Genomic DNA, 18,959 nt, shown 5'->3' with positions numbered 1-18,959 from the left:
AGATCCACTCAGTTGGCCAGGTTCAAGTTTCATACTTGTCAGTGCCAGAATTTTTTTTTATCATTTTGTAATGAAGACAAAACGACAGCACACGGTGCAATTATCAAATGCTGGTACCACAAAGTTTCATGCAAATTTCTAACAACAGTGACTTTGAAAGCTATTAAAAACGAACCACATAACATGGCAGACAACAGTGACTTTGAAAGCTACTAAAAACCACAGAACATGGTAGACAACATTTACTCCTGCATAACCATGATAACAGAAAATAATTGAAAACCACTAGCAAACCAAAACAACTTTACCAAAATTCCAGCATTTACTCCCACCATATGCATGAGAGGAGAGAAAAAAAGACAAATGGTAAACAAAGGAACCATCACCAAAAATTCTCACATGTTATCTCAATTAAATACCAAAACCCAGAACTACATCATCCTTGAAGAATATTGCAGAGTTCATGCATTTCATTATTTTCTACTGCCAAATGTACTACAGTTTACTGAACAAACTGCATGGCTATTTCTTTGGAACGATTGCATTCACTATGAAAATATGGCTTTGTTGCAACACTTCAATGTTGGCAAAATGCTCCCAAGACATTAATTGAATTGCAATCTACCATAGAAGTTATCAAGAGCCAAACAAAAACAGGGCATTTCTGTTTTAAGCCATTCAGATCAAACCAAGCACGTCATAAAATCAACAAAATATGATATCAAGAAAACAGCAACTGCGTAAGATTTGTTTGATTAGGACGAAGTTCCAACACTGTACACATGACGATTTCTCAATGAACATTACAGATAGCCTAAAACTACAGGGCACAAGCAACCCAATTTACATTTTTTTTTCCTTTTTTGGCTCATTTTCTTTAACTTAATCTACAAAAGCCATGTGTCTATCCTGATCTCTTTCCTGAGGATATATATCTTTCAAAACATTTACAGCCTTCATATCCTACAAGTTCTCTTCTGTTCTCTGCACTCCAACAGGTTAATCCTACATAAATAAAGCTACTTGCCGCTTGTAGATAACTCAGTTCTCTGCCTTAAACTAGCAGAGGGCTTCAAAAATAGGAAGAAGAGTACAGGTATTGTTAGGTTACTCCAACAATGGATTTGAAATGGATTCAAACATTGTGAGATGCAAAAAACTCAAAATCTGGATGCTCAAAATCTGGATGCCTAACTCTTAGCTGCTTTAACCAGGAATCGGCAGAGCTATACAGAGCGAAAATCCGTTGTTGATCAGCACTCCCAGTAGAAGTCCAAAGACTTCCTTGCATTTTGTATGTGGCAAGTCCAAATGGAGGAAGACTTATGCGTTGGGAATCCTTAGGATTCTTTTCGGAAAACTCAGTCCCAGATCCAGACACAGTATCACCTTGTCCAATCTCATTCTCTGCAACAAATTTGAGATCCAAGAGTCAACATCAGGCTTCCTGTTTTCAAAAATTGATTTTCACTTGCTTCTGATATCATATTAAGCAGAATGGAATTACCTGAACAATTTAAATCAGCAAAGGACTATTTCAAAATACAGTATCCATCACATACCTTGGAAGGAGAGAGACAATGTATGATAAGTTAAGAAGCAGGCCGAGAGATCCCTAACCGTACGCCCCGTTGGAATGTGATAAATAGGATACCTAGAATCAAGAACATAAATCCCAATTTCTTAGAGGGTTATATTTCACCATAATACTAGTGTTGAAAATTGAAAGCTTTCAGCATATGTGATGCAATCTGCTATATAAGTAACCGTCAAATGATTCCACAATAAGATGCAGAAAATTTACCATGCAACTGACATCCAACTTGCTGGAGAAAGATCAACGCTTCTTAAAGAAACCAATTCTGGAAATCCACGTGCTAACTGATTGACCTGCAGGAGCAAAGTACAGCTAAATGAGAATAAAAAGAATTTTATGCCGAAAGGAACCGAAGAAGAAGCCAACTAAGAGATCTACTCGAACATTAACTTCTAAGATCTTAAGCAATAAATTCAATATCTTTCTTCACCCTTGTATTGCCTCGAAAAATTCACTGAAATGTTTTCAGAAGGCTTTACAATAGATAAACAAAGGAATCGTAGAAATCAGTGAAGGATTTGCTCCTCAGGTAACACAGAATCTACCTTTTCCATTAGAGGGACTCTTCCATAAGGCAACGCTCGCTCAAAATACTGGAAACACAGGTGCCCAAGTCGATCTTGTAGATGCCATAAATGATCAGGATCGGCCCCAGAATCTTCGGAGACACCATCCCATGCTCCTACTCTTTCACTGGAATTGCAGGATTCACTTCTGAAGCTTAAAGATCTATCAGTACCATGTCCACTTTCACTATCACTGCTCGAATCGCTGCTCGAATCCCTCGATTCAAAGTCTCCATCACTCTCATCCCTCATACTCCTGGTCAATCAAATGACAATCGCTTTACCCAACACGCAAAATTCACAGAAGGAACAAAACAATTTGCAGGTACAACTTTATAATAATAATTTTGCTAAAAAAAAGACTCCGAGATGTGAACCTCACCTGAAGTTTGAAGACGATCTAATGTCAGTCGAGGTATATATCTGAAGCGCGGAAAGGTAAGGCACATAATATTGAACTACAGTTTCTCCAGTATTCAAACGGATCGGTACTCCTGTTCCGTACACACTTGATTCATTGTAGTGATCCCAGAGATCTCCGAGGCTGAAATACTCTGCAGACTCTGCTTCGGAGGGCTGCCACCACTTGTTCAATGCAGAATCTCGAAGAGATGTCTGTTTATCAAAGGGTCGTTAGAAAATCAAACACTCAAACCTCTAAAAGAAATTAAAGCCAGAAAAAAGAATCTAGTATTAACTGCGAGGAGCTAAGATGCTCTGCATGCCAAGCGTTTCACAACATGATAGAACCGAAACATGTGACACTACTGATTATTATGCACTTTTCCCTCAAAATCCCCCAACCCCAACCCCAACAAGCGGAATCGAACCTTGGTGGGTTCTCGCTTCGCATTCTACTGCTTTCATCACTGAACATCACGATCCCATTGATTATATGGGCTAAATTTTGATAAATGACTCTTAAAATGGTAAATAAAAGCGATTGATTTTCTCAAAATTAGATTGCAGATAAAAGGCTCTGCAAACTAAAGGTTAGACAAAAATTACATGGTAAATAATGCCGATTAATTTTCACAAAATTAGATTGCAGATAAAAGGCTCTGCAAACTAAAGGTTAGACAAAAATTACAGCCTTTCAGTCAAGACCGACCTGATATAAAGCTTTCAAGTTATAACAACCATACTGGAACATTCTGATCAATGATCGGGATACGAAAAGCCTCAAATGGATGCAAAATACTCTAAAAGAAACGGATTCTTGCATAGATAAACCCTTATTTTGATCATTTATCTGCATCAGATAAGAGAGTATGCTCAAAAGCATGATCAGCCTTACCTTGGACAAATACTGAACTGGCATGATTGGTGTAGTGCGGTTCAAAAAGCGCTCCAGATTCGTCTGGAACGAATCTTCATACGCTGAACAATTAGACATCTTGTACGCAAGAGAATTACGATCGGCCATATAAAAGCCCCAAAGAAGAAGAAAGTGCTTCGAAATTCTCCCAGAAAACAGTCCTCTGCCACCGATTTGTCTTTTTCAACATGCATTTGCAATCAAAACCACAGAATTAACGCCGAAATTCAGAGCCACCATGCCAACCATCATCATCCGCTCCATCAATACTGGCATTGGGATGGAAGAACCCCAAAAGCCAATTTCTCCCACCAAACAAATCAAAGCCGCAAGCCCCGCAACACGCAATTTATTTCGAACCCTCAACCACCACTGATGAAAGATTCAAAGACCCTTCTTTCACCGCAACCGAATTCTCCAGCATTACTGATACAGAAACTCAGAACCCCAAATTTGAAGAACCCGAAGTGCAGGGCTCGGAGTTTTTCCCTTTCTTGAATTCTGGGACCAGAAGCTCTTCTCAAGAGTCACTCCAGGGATCGATCGGAGGACAGAATCGAGTGACGCTCTGGTGTCTCAAATACCTGTAAGGGTGGCAAACGTGGCAAGTGATGAGCAATCCCACATCAACGAGGAGAGAAAACAAGAACTTCCGAATCCGTCTAAGGGGGCGCACGGAAACCGATCCCCGGTCGCTAGATATTTGAGTGTGGATTCTGACTACAGAGCTCCCATGCCCGCCGCTTCTCAATGCCTGGTGTTCCACGACCAGCCACAGTAGCATAGACGGATTCCAAAGCCCAGTTATTAACGCTATTGTAATAGGACGTGGCGCACGCCGGCTCTTAAATATTTTTAACCCTTTGCGTTGCGGATTTTATCGCCGGCTCTTAAATATTTTTAACCCTTTGCGTTGCGGATTTTATCGTCCGGCAGATCCACGTCATTCCGGTAGGAGAATCTGCCACGGAATCTTCCTTATCCCCGTCGATGTGGGAATCATATATAGAAATGACTGTCGGATTTGATCATTTAGCCAGCTATGTATGTCAATCAAGTTATGGGGCGCATACATATCCATAGGCATCGGGACTCCGGCGGCCACCTCGCGTTTCCGATGACCCTCGCGGGACCCACCCCGTCTCGTTCAAGCCCGCGCGCCAAAACGCCATTCACAACTGTTCGAAACATGAGCTCTGTTTCATTCCCAAAACATTCCTGTTACATTCAAACGATTGAGGACTGATTTCTGTCTCGTTCTTTGACAACGGCGAAAATAGCCCGCGCGCCAAAACGCCATTCACAACTGTTCTAAATCGGCAAGCGCATGAGCTCTGTTTCATTCCCAAAACTGATTTTGCAGAGACCTGGATACAGGCAGGGAGTTGCAAGTATCAAAGCGATTTTAGAAAAGGTTCTAATTCTATTTTCTATTTACTATTCTGAGCACATTATGCTGTTCCTGAATCCTAACCAGCACCCATTTTGAAATGCAGTATTAAAATTCATACATTCAAATTTTGTTTTTAAACAGTGCTGTACCATATATTCAGAATTTGATTCTGAATATTGTGATGTACCGTGCGCAACACAAATTAAAAGAGATGTATGACATGTATTATACAAGTAAACCAAAATGGAAAGAAAATAGCTATGGTAAATCCATACTGTTCCCCCAGAAGTTTGCACCTAAAGCTTTTGTAATTCCCCTGGCGCTATATAGATCCCAGGTCAAAAAGGGATTAAAGATGGATTCATGCTATACCCCTGGTGCTTTATATATCCCACGTCAAGATGGGATTTAGGATGGATTTATGTTAGTAGCTACAAAAACAGCAACCTTGTTTATACAAAACACAACCGTCCAGCCCTCCAATGGTACTCATACTAAAATTCTGACCCATTTTAATAATATACTTGTAGATTGCTTGAATTCATTTTATATCTAGTTACAATGGACAGGCAAGAGCTTCTATTTCTAGTTTCCCTGTCTCTTTCACTCAAAGAGAATAAGCACACTGCCATCATGGAATCCTCCAACATAGCCATCTGCAGCTTCCACATCCATATTCAAATGGATGTTGGTCATAGACTTCAGCCTTCGGTATCAACATGGAAGGTCCATAGAATAGACTCATCTGCCTTGCCATGATTATAATCCCTTACAACATCAACAACATGAAGCATTTATGCATTCAAAATCATTATCTGCTCAGCGATATCTAAGAATATGAAGAATGATACAACCTTTTAGGTTGTTAATTAGGCTGAAGTTATGTAAAAGCCTTAAGCACTAGTAAAGAACATGACTAAAAAATTTAAAACATAAATACATTGACTATAATAATGATTTCCTGAATCATTAATAATGATTTCTCAAATTTTGTTTTGCAATTGTCATATTTTTGACTGCCCTTTACAGCCCAGAAACTTCGGCAATCATCACTCACAGAAGCACAGGGGAGATTTATTCAGGATATCAAAGGGTTTTTTGTCACAACTAAAATAAATACTTGAAGCGGCTTGGTATGGACTCCTCAAAGAGGTTGAACATTTAATACTCACCTTTTGGTGTATATTTTGACCCTCTGCCAGTTTCTTCTTCAACAGGACAGTCATTAGTTCTCTTGTCACCTCTAGAAATTTTTCGAGACAGAACTTTCTGCAATGTTAAGCAGGTGAAAATTTTAGTTTGTTATAATCCATGGTTATGAAGTCCTATTCAGTAACTTGCAGGACAGAGAAATTTCAAACTAAATAATAACAGATAATGATCACTTACAGTAAGCTTTGGGTTTCCAACATCCTTTGCACCAAAATTTTCAGTTGAACTGAAATCTGAAACTTCGATATCTATCTTTACACTCGATATTGATGTTTTGTTATCATTTTCTGCTGAAAAGGAGTGGTCACTGTGATTGTTGCTTACATGCATTTTTGGCATTGGCTGCTCCTCATATAATGCTCCACAAGATGTTAATGAAGTTGAAACTGTCATATGAGGCATACCATTAAGCAATTGGAAATCCTGGCCAGTCACAAAAGAGGTGTCTGATGAATTGAGTAGTGGTTCTGAAGATAATTGTAACAGTGCATCAGTTCTGTTAATCAATGTTGTATTCTGCAACAGGAAAAAGGGGAGAGTTTTAAGTATATTAGACTATCTGAATTACTGTTGCAGCATTTAGCAATCTTCTCTATATAGGACATGGTAATATTCTCAATATATATGTGGTTCTTGATCTTCAAAGAAAACTTCAGATTTGTAGGTCCTGCTGCAGGCAAGGGCACAAATCAAACATTATCTTATCCTATATTCATAAACACAATGCCTCATACAAGATAGCATTACTATATCATACATAAATTGTACCTTTACAAGAACATGCTCAATTATTTTGCAGAGCATGGAATTTGATTTGACAAGATGTTGCTCCGGAGGCCATATCTGATGACTCATCCTCTGACACTTGCTGATGCTGAGGATGTGCATCCTCTAAGTCTTATCACTGATATTTGATTTTCTGTTATTTTTCAAGGATGTGCATTCAGACTTGAGGTAGCATAAAAATAATCAATTTCAATCAGGATATTTTGTCATGTTAAAGTATTCTAACATGAATCTATTTTGTTGTTGTCACTATGCAGTGCTTCTAAGCCCACGGAATGGTGGAAAAGTGGACACTGTGCATTGAAGTATCATGCCGCCCCAATCCGGGTCCAGCATCTTTAAAAATTGTCCTTCACAATGGGGCAAAAAATCATGTGATTTATAGAATATGGGAAGTGCAGGGAAAGACAACCAATAACGAAGCATACTACATTACACTTGTTGCAGGTTTAAAAGAGGCAAAACACAATGGGGTGAATAACATAACAGTGCTGAGAAACTCAGAATTAATCTGTAATCACATGGAAGGCATCTACAATGTTCGCGCAGACAATTTGAAGCCCCTCTACAGAGAGGCAAAAATCTGGAGTGCTCGATTTAATTCTTTTTCGATAAAGAACGTTGCGGAGATCCATAAAATCTCTACTGATCTAATGGTTGGAGCAATCTCAAGTGTAGATGCAGGTGCCAGAGATGATTCAGGATCATCGTTCATTCCACTGGCAAACATTGATCAGCATCAATATAGGTCTCGACTATGTGTATACACCATGGTTGTCATTTTTATTGGGATTCTCATACCGTGGTTCTTTCAGTAAAGTACTCGTTAATGTACTTTTTTTTGGTTTTGTAATATCATTCACCTTGGATGTCCAATCATGTTATAACTGAATTCATGTGTCCAATTATGTATATTATATTTGATGTGAACTAATTATTCTTAACCTACTGGTGATTCTGAAGGCCATCCACAAGTTGGCAAATGTGTGGATCATTGCTTTCAGTGCATATGAATATGTGAATGTTTGATTGGTTTTAATTATGTCCATTTAATATTTTTCAAACTTGACTAGACTACTATTGGACATGGAATTATAACTCCTCAGCTTAATAATATGTATGCACAATCTTCTTCAAGCATCATTCATGATTGCCTATTAATACTTGTTTTTATAGTTCTTTCATTAAAAGGGTCACCTTCCAACTTCATTCTGGGAGTTAAAAATTTATAGAAAATTTCATTAAAGCAACTAATGTCAATATTTTTTATCTCGAGTGGTGAAGGGATTATTATGCCAAGTCATGCCACATGTGTTTGGTATCTCATCTAGATTGTGTTATGGTACTAAGATACCTAGTGTTTGCTTGGAGACTCTAACCCTGCAAATTTTAATTTATTGGCAGTTTTGTAAGACTATCAACTCAACAAAAACATAATTTGGGGGAAAAACAGTAGGAAAATGGTTGAAAGATATAAAATAGAAGAAAAAAAGAAGAGACTCGTGTTCATAATGCACAAGTGCAAGCAACTATTTCAGTTGTTGGTGTAGATTTTGTCATTGTTGTAGTTGCAACTGCAACTACTACATCTTCTAATATTGGTTAGAGTAGTCAATCAAAGACAAGTATGGCAGTTGCATCAACAGCTGCACTTGTAGCAAAACCATGTGTTGAGATTGTAGAGTGTATGGGAGAAGACATGGAATAAATGGCATCCATGGTAAGCTCTGTTGTCAACTTCAAAATGCATGTAGATATTATGACCCTAACTACCAAGGTAGCCACAAGTACTCAATTTTTCCTGAAGAACGAACCTTTCAAGCAACTTGCATCCATTTTGGAAAACTGAATATACTAGATTTCCTGTTTAAAATGTAGTCATTGATTGCATTGATAATTTCTTCCTCTATCACTTTCGAGTTTATGTTTGCATGATGAAATTAGAATCTGTTAATTCCAACCAAAAGTTGACTACCATAATATCTTGTTTGATCTTGAACACAATATTCTTACAACTTTTTCGGTTGTTGTGCTAAATTATTTCATTAAATGTTATCTTGCTCTATGCAATCAATATATGATCAAGTTTGGACATGGAATTATAACTCCTCAGCTTAATAATATGTATGCACAATCTTCTTCAAGCATCATTCATGATTGCCTATTAATACTTGGAGGGTACCAAAGGCTCATAGTTACCTTGTTATCTACACCTGTTAATTCCATCCACATACTTGCAGCTGCTCCATAAAACAACACAACTATCTGCACAAGCAATCTTATTTCCTTCATTTGAAGCATTTTTGTTGAGTAGGGTTTGCAACACACAAGCAATTCTAGGTAATGTATCCTTTCTTTTCCTTGCTTTCCATACTATATGCACTCACCACATATTTATTTCCTTCAACTTGTTGCTTGACACGAAGTTGGAATCCTTAACACCTACATATAAACTTAGAATGCTGATCACTTGGAACATGTAAGTATTAATTCTCTTTTTGTTTCTTTAAGGACAACTGTTTTATAGCCAGGTTCAAGCATGTTTGCAAACCTCTGGTCGTCTGATGATAACCATTCTTCGACATTTGGGTGAGACAACCGTCACAACTGAACTTTAGTAACATTCATGTTAGACCTCTTATTTCTTGTAGGTTAATCAACCTCCATGCATAATTACGCTACACTCTCAGTGCATGGATGCTCACATTATCATGGAATAGCATTAATGATCCACAACTTCGTTAGAATAAATTTCTGCAAGAATACATTTCATACATAGAGACTACTCACTCAGCTCAAAGAGTCCACTTATTTCCTTTCAACATGTCAATTTACTTGTTTTTCCTAGAAGCGGGGAAACAGCAACCAAATGGTAATAGTTTGTTTACCTTCAATGGCAATCTTCCCTGATCTTGCTGGTTCTTCATGAAATGTTTTCCAAAGGGGTAAGACTACACACTCAAAAGAAGCATGAAAATGCATCATAAATTTGTATGTGTCATATAATAAGAAAATACATGATAACCGGTGAAAAGGCTCATGCTCAAGTGAGATAAACAATGGATCGGATTAGCTATTGATGAGGCCAAAACATACAAATTGTCAACTCTTAAATCAGAATTCTAATCTAGGTAAGAAAGAACAGAAAAGGCTTCCTTCTCTGTCCAAACACAGAGTCATGTCTTGTGCAGAGGCCCCACAATCTACTCTAATACCACGTTGAAAAACATCGTAAGCACCAAAAATGAAAAGAGGGGCATTGCATTTATGTCTTCAAATAATAGAGCCTATAGATAGTTGAAAAATGTTCAAAACCTTTATTGCAGTTACATAGTTCCTTCATGTCATTACCTATTTCTGACCTAATTTTACACTATCATTACCCACTAAATTAAATAAATTTGAATGTTCAACTGCTCTGCCAAAATAAAAGTTATATTCACCTATCTGTTATTTTGTGAAATAAGATAGGAAATTTTTTGAGTTATAAAGATGAGCAGTCTTCAAGGCAAGCGCAAAGCATTACGTATGGATGTGCTTTATGAATAGAAACCCTGAAAACATAAGCAGAATCATAATATGTATTGAATCTGTTAGATGCGAATGAGTTGTAGCAAAAGAAGCTTCATTTAATTGGAGCAGTGGTAACCATAATTCAATGCTTGTGTAAAATATTTGTATGGTTATTGTATTTTAGGTATATCGTTTTGTACATATTTCTAATGTCTCTCTTCAAAGATGTACTATTTTATCACTGATGTAACATATAAACTCGTTAATATGCTGCTATGGTATGTTGGATGCTATTTTTCTTGAAGTTTTTGGCAGAGGATGTTGTTTTTAATATATTGTCCTGTGCACACCACTTGTTGCGGGTTGCAGAGCACTTGTTTATTGGTGTGGCACTTGTTTATATATAATATGAGGATGGCAAAGAAAGTTATATACCAGTATTTTAACAGAGAACAGGGAATCGAAGAAACCACTAACAGAACCTAAAGAGGGAACTGAAAAACCAGTCTGCAAAATTAGCATAGTGGTTGGGTTTTAAAACCTTGTTTCAAAATGGAAAAGAGGGGCAAGGGTAATTGAGTTGAAGGGCCTGGAGATATATATTAAAAAGGCACACGGATGGGGGCACTAAAATTTCAACCTGCGAACAATATCTTTTCATTCAGTTAACAAGTAAACAAATCATTAAAAAGTCATGTGCCCTGTGATGTTGTCGTAACTTGTAAAACTGTCCTTCAATATATGTGTTATATCAATATATGAGAACAGGGTATAGTCCTGGTTGATTTATATATATAATGTTCTGGCCAAACTGAAAAGGAAAAATATTCACACAAAAAAGATTGTAAGTGAAATAAGCCGTTAAGAAATCATATATGTAGCTGAATAAATTCGGTTGTAAGTAATATTGAATCAAATTTACAAGAGGGGTGAGTGTTAGCTCTGCAGCTAATGTCCAATTGCCCTTTTATCATACATTTGTCACAAAGTTGTGCAGTAAACATACTACTACAACAGGGACAGCAAGCTGCTCCTGCCTTAGTAGAAGTCTACTTATCATCAAAAGATGTAAAATGTTTCTCAAGTACTGATCTATTAAAAAGTCATGTGCCCTGTGATGTTGTCGTAACTTGTAAAACTGTCCTTCAATATATGTGCTATATCAATATATGAGAACAGGGTATAGTCCTGGTTGATATATATATATAATGTTCTGGCCAAACTGAAAAGGAAAAATATTCACACAAACAAGATTGTAAATGAAATAAGCCGTTAAGAAATCATATATGTAGCTGAATAAATTCGGTTGTAAGTAATATTGAATCAAATTTACAAGAGGGGTGACTGTTAGCTCTGCAGCTAATGTCCAATTGCCCTTTTATCATACATTTGTCACAAAGTTGTGCAGTAAACATACTACTACAACAGGGACAGCAAGCTGCTCCTGCCTTAGTAGAAGTCTACTTATCATCAAAGATGTAAAATGTTTCTCAAGTACTGATCTATTATGAATCCCGGATCACCACCAGCAATGTTCTGAAATGAATCTCTGTAGATGTATCAAGCTTCATCAATCAAATGGATGCTGCCACCATTGGAGCAAAGTGCTGGAAGATGATTGATTTTCAAGCTGAGCTGCAGAGGCTGCAGTGCCCAACCATTCATCTAGTTCACCTCTTGGCTGCAGCTCTTCCCAACTGGCAGTTTGCAAGCTGGCAATGCATTTTTCTTCTCTGAATGGAATCTCCTTGATGGAGTCTAAGTTTGACAGAGGTTCCCCAGTAGATGAAACAGAGCCTTTCATGGATGCAGAAAGTACAAATGAGCCAGGCTGGTCCAAATAATTCTTTTCAGCTAAATTTGGAAAACAGCTGTAGGGATCTATTAACTTGACTGATTGTGACCTTATCATTCTTGTGGCATGCACCATTTCTGTGGGAGCCTTTTCAAAAGGTATTGCAGTAATTTCTCGTGGCTTATCAAAAATGGATTTATCCTTGTCGTCCACTCCCTTTTCCAAAGAAAGCTCAAATAAACTTTCAGCAACCATTGGTGTTTGTACAGAGTTGCATTGTTCAGACGCTGGAATTTCCATTTTATTTGTTTCCCCCCGGTGGCTCTTTGGTACACTGACAGATCTCTTTGTCCATTGTATTTTTGTCATTTTGTTTGCATGTTTCTTCCATCTATCTTCAATTTGACCATTAGAAACCACTGCACTGCAAAGACATCAGATATATTCAACAATTATTTACCTGCTCCAAAAAATATAGAAATTTCTTTAGATAAATGAAAAACTGGACTGACTGAAGCCTCCATTTTTCTATAAATTACGCAGGCTAGCATAATGACGAATCAAAGCAGGAGTGTTAATAGTAATAAATGTTATGGGTGGTGTATTTGAGTGTATCTATGTATCATTTCAGTGCAGAAGAGAGCAGGTAAAAGATGGATATCAAACTTAAATGGCTGTTGGAATGAGTAGATTTTATGTTATGCTCAGTTTGGAACTTGAATGCCTCAGATTAGAAGATGCCGTTGGTTAATATGAAATGCAAAACCCTATAAATGAGGCCTTTACGTTATTTGAAACGTTACCAAATAAAAAATGCAAACACTGGATACCAAATAAAGTACGGATCGGCATATGCTTTGGAACCCTAACAAATTACGGATGGGCACATCGTGATTATAAAAAATGCGAATCGAACTCCTTAAGCAAACAAAGAGATTTATAATTACAGAATGTTGAGAGAATGCGAGGGTTTTAGCAGTCTTTAAAACAGTGATTATAAAAAATGTGAATCGAACTCCTTAAGCAAACAAAGAGATTTATAATTACAGAATGTTGAGAGAATGCGAGGGTTTTAGCAGGGTTTTAGCAGTCTAACAAGACTTACCCTGCAAATGATTTACTTATTCCATTCTTTATAAATACAAGGGCAGAGAAAATTCCAAGGATGTTGAAGAAGGTCAAATGGTTAAGCTATGATCTCTCTTCCTTGCATGCGCCTAAAGATATTCAAACCCTGCTCCCCATATTCAGATTAGAGATGGAAAGCAAATTTTAGAAGAGAAATAAGTTTGGCCTCCCTCACTTCTTGATAAAAATAATTCCTTCATGTGGGTAATCAACATATTGTATCCACAAATAGCATCTAATTTCACAAATCCATCCTTGGAAGACAGCTCCAAGACCACAAGATGCATAAAAAAATGAGATGCTTTCCATTAAAACCTGTAGCAAAGGAAAGGATTTGACAAAGTTGTGGACCTAGATAGATTCATGCTCAGAGACTCGCACAACTTGAGAGTTACTTGCACTTATGCAGATCAAGATTATCAGTCCTAAATATCTGCAACTTGTAACAGAACACCAGTTGGAAGGTATATTTGGGAAAAAATAACTGTTATTGCTGCTACTACCATTCAATTTGGCCAATGCATTATTTTCTTATAAATAGGGTGATAAACATTATGGATTAGAATGATTTCCTTCATTTATATTTGTGAAATCATTCCCACACCCTCCATAAAGCTTTCAACTACATTGTCTATATTGCTACCACAATTAAATACAACATTTTTCTCAACATAGGTTTCTGTTTCAATTTGAAATACTTTGCTAGAGGAATCCTTTTCAGCACTAGCTATTCTAGTATAGGAGTCCTTCTTAACTTTAATTTCTCCATTACAAAAGCCTTTATAAAGCTGAAGAGCAGCAACGTCTACACTGAAATGATTAAGAGTGTTATTGGGGTCAAGCTGCAAGTTGTGTCGTCGGCTGGATCTACCATGGGTAAAAGTTGTTTCTGCTGCATGCCTAGTTATGTACATGACACATACACTATATTTTTCTGGTGCCTTAGATGTTTCACTTATGTTACCTTCCACATCATCAACTTCCACAGAGGAGATATCACCATACACTTCCTTTCTTTCTTCAATTTACAAATACATACACAACATATTCACCAAAATCAAAGCCACAAGAAAAGATAGCAGTGATTATTAATTCATTGGGGAAATGATATGCACAATAACAAATTTTGTCACATCAGCATTGTAATGTTAGATCTAAACAATAATTATTGTTCACACCAGCACTGTAATGCTACATCTGATTTTTTTGCTTTTTTCTTTCACACCAGCAATGTAATGTGAGTTATAAACACATTATTAAGACTGAATTCAACCATAGTCATAATCACTTGCATTGATAGTAAATACACAACAATATTCCAATTTGAAGACTGAAACTTAAAAAAACCAATTTCTCTCACACAGCAATGGTGAAAAATAAACTACTTTTCCCCTTGACCAGAGCTTCAAACAATTTGATGTAGCTCTATCCAGCAACCTAGAAATGCCCAATCTCTCACATAGCCATCAACACCCAGCACATTGGTGTTTTCCTATTTTCCCAATCTATCCTCTGCCTCTAGCAAAACAATTTCTCCCTCTTTTTATTAATTTTAGTAGAGTAGATGCTGAAAAAATAGCCATCGACCACTCAGCATCCATAAAAAATTCGTCGTCTCACTCATTAAAGGAAACAATGTTAGAAATATTTTCTCACTGGAAAAAGAAATCTATCGCTTTTGTAGTTCAAATAAAGTAAAATTAAGCATCCACATTTCTTTAAAACCATTGGCCTCCATGTTTAATGCAACAAGAAATCAAAACATGTTTCTCTCTCACTCTCTTATTACCAACGATTTCCGGCAGTTAAGTGAAAGGTAAGAATTAGCTACGTGGGTTCACTTGAATTCCTTAGAGATTGTTTAGGTGAGAAGAAACAACCACAAACACTGTAACAAAGAATATCAAACAGATTTTTTGTTTTTGTTTTTGTTTTTTTTTTTTTTTTTTTATGCACGATAGCAAGTAATCCAGGGATGCTCCGGCATCAATATTTTGCAGAAGTGTACGTGACCTAGTATCACGTCAACTTGCACAAGAGTGGATGACCATGTAATTTCCAACAAAATCCTGCAATCCTATTTGCAATATGTGACTATATGGGATTTGGAGGCGAGGGTGTGGGGACAAAATCACACCATTTCAAAGCCTAAGGTTTCTAATCATACCTTTTCAATATTTTCACAGTTTGCATACATGCTCGATCAAGTTGAATTCCAGTTCTTTATATTTTGTAATGGAAACCCAAGGAACCATGATCATACCCATGTCCAATATACCCTACAATCAACGAAGTTCATAAGATGGCATCTCGTATGGCATTTGATCAATCAATAAGCTTGCATCTTCCATTCTCCTCTGTGCTGCGTCTAACTAAAGCCTCTCGAGGCCTCCCCAGAAATTCCATTATATGCATAGCTTGCAATCAAGCCACTTCATGGGGTCAAATTTCATTAAGACAATTTTTCAAACACTTGGCATACATTCTAATCAGTGTAGTCCTAACAAAGATATCCACCTCAAACCCAATTCTGATAATGTAACTGTAGAGACAGCTGCTCTGATCTGGAGCATTCAGCCTAGAGAAATACCAAGGATAATACAGAAGGTTATATGTTCCAGCTTCACAGCTACACAATGCATTTTCTTGCACAAGCTGGGCACCTCCTTGTCTTGCACTTGTTCGATATATCTACCCATTTTTAGCATACACGATACCACAGTTCTCCCAGGAATTCTTTCAAAATTTTGGCATGCATACTCAATCTCCCAACACAGAACTTTCCTTACCAAAGGTGTCCCATATCAGGGCTTTGATCATTTTCCCATAAACATTAATGCTTCGTGTTGCAAACTCCACACCAATTGTAGATTTTGACTCCAGGATGAATTCATTCCAGTAAATCTGGAAAGAAGATTGGACTTACCAATACCAGAATACCCAATTAGAACCACCTTAGACAAATAGTCAATCATCATCTACTTTGCAAGCCATCTTCCCACAGCACCAATGAAGTTTTGGGTTTGCTCAAGAGCCCAAAACCTGACTGGAATACGGTTAATTTCACCTTATTGCAGAAACCCAATAGCTATACGGTTAATTTCACCTTATTGAAGAAACCCAATAGCTCTTTCAATGGGTAGATAATGAATATTGGCCTATTACAGAAACCCAGTATCTGGGCAGATGGATACACCATGGATATCAAGTTAATCCAGAAATACACGACAAATATCGTCCTATTGCATAAATCCAATAGCTACTTCAATGGATAGATAATGAAAATTGGCCTTCTCGATGCTCCTTCCAGGTCTCTGCAAAATCAGATTTCAATCGATAGAATGTAACAGGAATGTGCAGCGTCAATCCGGGTTGGATTTCGAACGCGTTTTGGCGCGAGGGGAGGTCGACAACAGCGAGTTCGAGACGGGGCCGCGGTTGGGGGGTCCCGCGCTCGTCACCGGAAACACAAGGTGGTCGCCGGAGTCCCGTTCGATGGATATGTATGCGCTCCCCATGCTGTGCTTGACATACATAGCTGGCCCAGCATTTAATACACAATATATGGCTGGTTAGCCCTTGCCTTTTTTTCCTCCCATTTTCACTAATATCTTTCTCTTTTAAATTTTAGGAGTTAGGTAATTAGGATGTTTTTAGCCCATTATTTTTTTCTCTCCATAAAACAATATGTTTTTAAATTTTTAATTACAAGAATTAAAAAATTTCACAATTTTTTATTTTTTTAAATAGCGTGTTGAATGTCACTGTTAGGCCTAATCAATTTTTATGATTTTGGTGGGGAGGGGAGGTCACTGTTAGGCCTAATCAATTTTTATGATTTTGGTGGGGAGGGGAGTCCACTCCTTGAGCCGCATTCCAAAGCCCAGTTATTAACGCTATTGTAATAGGACGTGGCGCACGCCGGCTCTTAAATGTTTTTAACCCTTTGTGTTGCGGATTTTATCGTCCGGCAGATCCACGTCATTCCGGTAGGAGAATCCTGCCACGGAATCTTCCTTATCCCCCGTCGATGTGGGACTCATATATAGAAATGCCTGTCGGATTTGATCATTTAGCCGGCGGATTTCTTTCGCTTTTTTTTCCTCCCATTTTCACTAATATCTTCCTCTTCTAAATTTTAGGAGTTAGGTAATTAGGATGTTTTTAGCCCATTATTTTTTTGGTCTCCATAAAACAATATGTTTTTAAATTTTTAATTACAAGAATTAAAAAATTTCACAATTTTTTATTTTTTTAAATTTTTTATTTTTTTAAATAGCGTGTTGAATGTCACTGTTAGGCCTAATCAATTTTTATGATTTTGGTGGGGAGGGGAGGTCACTGTTAGGCCTAATCAATTTTTATGATTTTGGTGGGGAGGGGAGTCCACTCCTTGAGCCACACATCATAGCAGGGCAATATACTCAATGAGATTCAAACATTGGCCTCGAGGTTTCACCCAACGAACCCAGTATCAAACCACACACCACTATATAAAAATTCTCACAAAATTTTATAGTGATGAAACTCTAATTTTTTAGGCCTGAAGTATGTCCTAAAACTATTTTTGTTTGGCTAAGGGTTTGTTTTCCTTGGACGTAAGGAAACATGTTACCGCCCCAAGACCCAGAGGCATCTAGCAACACTGAAAGTCAACAGACCACCAGGGGGTTCTAGGTGGCGTGGTTTTCCTTGATTAACAGTGATGAGTCAGCATGCCAACGGGTTCTAGGTGGTGTGCTTTCCCTTGATTAATAGTGATGAGCCAGCATGCATTCCCGGTTAGCAGCCAAAGATGGTTGTCCTCACCGCTGGTTTGACCACTGAATTATGATAAGTTTTCCACCTAGTAAAAAACTCTAATTTCTTATGGGGCAAACTAAAGAAGCTTGTTATAAAATTATAAATTTAAATGATTTTTACAAAAAAATTTCTTTATAATTTTTAATTTTCATATATTTTTATTAAAAAAAATAAAATCAATAACATTATATAGTATTTAATATGGAAGAAACTATTTATTGTTGTTTGACTCAAAAAGTGTAGATTAATTAGTTCCTGTGGGGTTTACATTTTACTAGATTAGAGGTTCAAATCTCATGGGAGGGGTTTTCATGAGAGGGATTGATAGTGAGAACCACATTTGATGAATTAAACCATCTCAAAAGGCATCTAAAATCGATCAAGCTTCACACAAAAATCTCTTCACACAAAAATCTCTCAAAGTGGGGTTTATTTTTTACTATATTAAAAGCTCAAATCTCATGGGGAGGGGTTTTCATGAGAGAGATTGAGAGTGGGAGCCACATTTGATGAATAAAACCATCCCAAAAGGCATCTAAGATCAATCAAGCTTCACATAGAAAATAAAATAAAAAATAATATATATATATATATATATATATATATGTGTGTGTGTGTGTGTGAGAGGAGAAATAAGTAGTGAAGTTTTTTAAGCAAATTTTTATATTTTTTACATAAAAGTTTATTTGGAAAGTTGAATTGAATGTTTATATAAAAATGTGATTGTTTATTGACTTATTAGTATATCACATAATGTAAGGAAGTGTTAATTTTATCTTCTTATTTCTACTATTTAAATAAACTCTTTCCTTTTGCAAGTTCTTTGGTTGTTTTCATCTCTTTTTTTC

The 18,959-nt window shown here is 37.0% G+C and overlaps 2 protein-coding genes and 1 long non-coding RNA gene across 3 annotated transcripts; 1 reads left to right on the top strand and 2 right to left on the bottom strand.

Annotated features, from left to right (window-relative positions):
• Positions 1–719: 719 nt before the first annotated feature.
• Positions 720–4,299, bottom strand: LOC149202721 (uncharacterized). The gene is made up of 6 exons (XM_089403231.1): positions 3,461–4,299; positions 2,546–2,778; positions 2,143–2,419; positions 1,805–1,890; positions 1,563–1,654; positions 720–1,407 (listed from the first exon to the last, which is right to left on the bottom strand). Exons 1-6 carry the CDS (start codon positions 3,587–3,589, stop codon positions 1,136–1,138), a joined length of 1,089 nt encoding a protein of 362 aa, XP_089259357.1. The 5' UTR covers positions 3,590–4,299; the 3' UTR covers positions 720–1,135.
• A 235-nt stretch (positions 4,300–4,534) lies between these two features.
• Positions 4,535–7,875, top strand: LOC149202720 (uncharacterized). Its single transcript, XR_016253569.1, has 2 exons — positions 4,535–4,895; positions 7,130–7,875. It is a non-coding gene; the product is annotated as an uncharacterized LOC149202720 (long non-coding RNA).
• Positions 7,876–11,657: 3,782 nt separating this feature from the next.
• On the bottom strand, positions 11,658–16,676 carry LOC149202719 (uncharacterized). The gene is made up of 2 exons (XM_089403230.1): positions 15,476–16,676; positions 11,658–12,604 (listed from the first exon to the last, which is right to left on the bottom strand). The coding sequence occupies exons 1-2, from the start codon at positions 15,499–15,501 to the stop codon at positions 11,956–11,958; spliced, it is 675 nt and encodes a 224-aa protein (XP_089259356.1). The 5' UTR covers positions 15,502–16,676; the 3' UTR covers positions 11,658–11,955.
• Positions 16,677–18,959: the final 2,283 nt, after the last annotated feature.

The sequence above is a fragment of the Pinus tabuliformis genome, chromosome 2_1 (assembly GCF_031772625.1).
Source record: "Pinus tabuliformis cultivar Carrire ecotype Pingquan chromosome 2_1, CPIR1, whole genome shotgun sequence".
In the NCBI taxonomy this organism is placed as follows: Eukaryota; Viridiplantae; Streptophyta; class Pinopsida; order Pinales; family Pinaceae; genus Pinus; species Pinus tabuliformis.
Note: the sequence above shows the minus strand (reverse complement) of the source record. Positions and strands in the feature narration are given on the sequence as shown.

Coding starts and splice junctions, on each gene's coding strand:
- LOC149202721 (XM_089403231.1), bottom strand. CDS start 3,589: ATGGCCGATCGTAATTCTCTTGCGTACAAGATGTCTAATTGTTCAGCG. Junction 2,779..3,460: donor CAGTTCAGTATTTGTCCAAG/GTAAGGCTGATC, acceptor TTTGATAAACAG/ACATCTCTTCGAGATTCTGC. Junction 1,891..2,142: donor GAGTCCCTCTAATGGAAAAG/GTAGATTCTGTG, acceptor TTGCTCCTGCAG/GTCAATCAGTTAGCACGTGG.
- LOC149202719 (XM_089403230.1), bottom strand. CDS start 15,501: ATGCAAACTGTGAAAATATTGAAAAG. Junction 12,605..15,475: donor ACTGTGAAAATATTGAAAAG/GTATGATTAGAA, acceptor ATGTCTTTGCAG/TGCAGTGGTTTCTAATGGTC.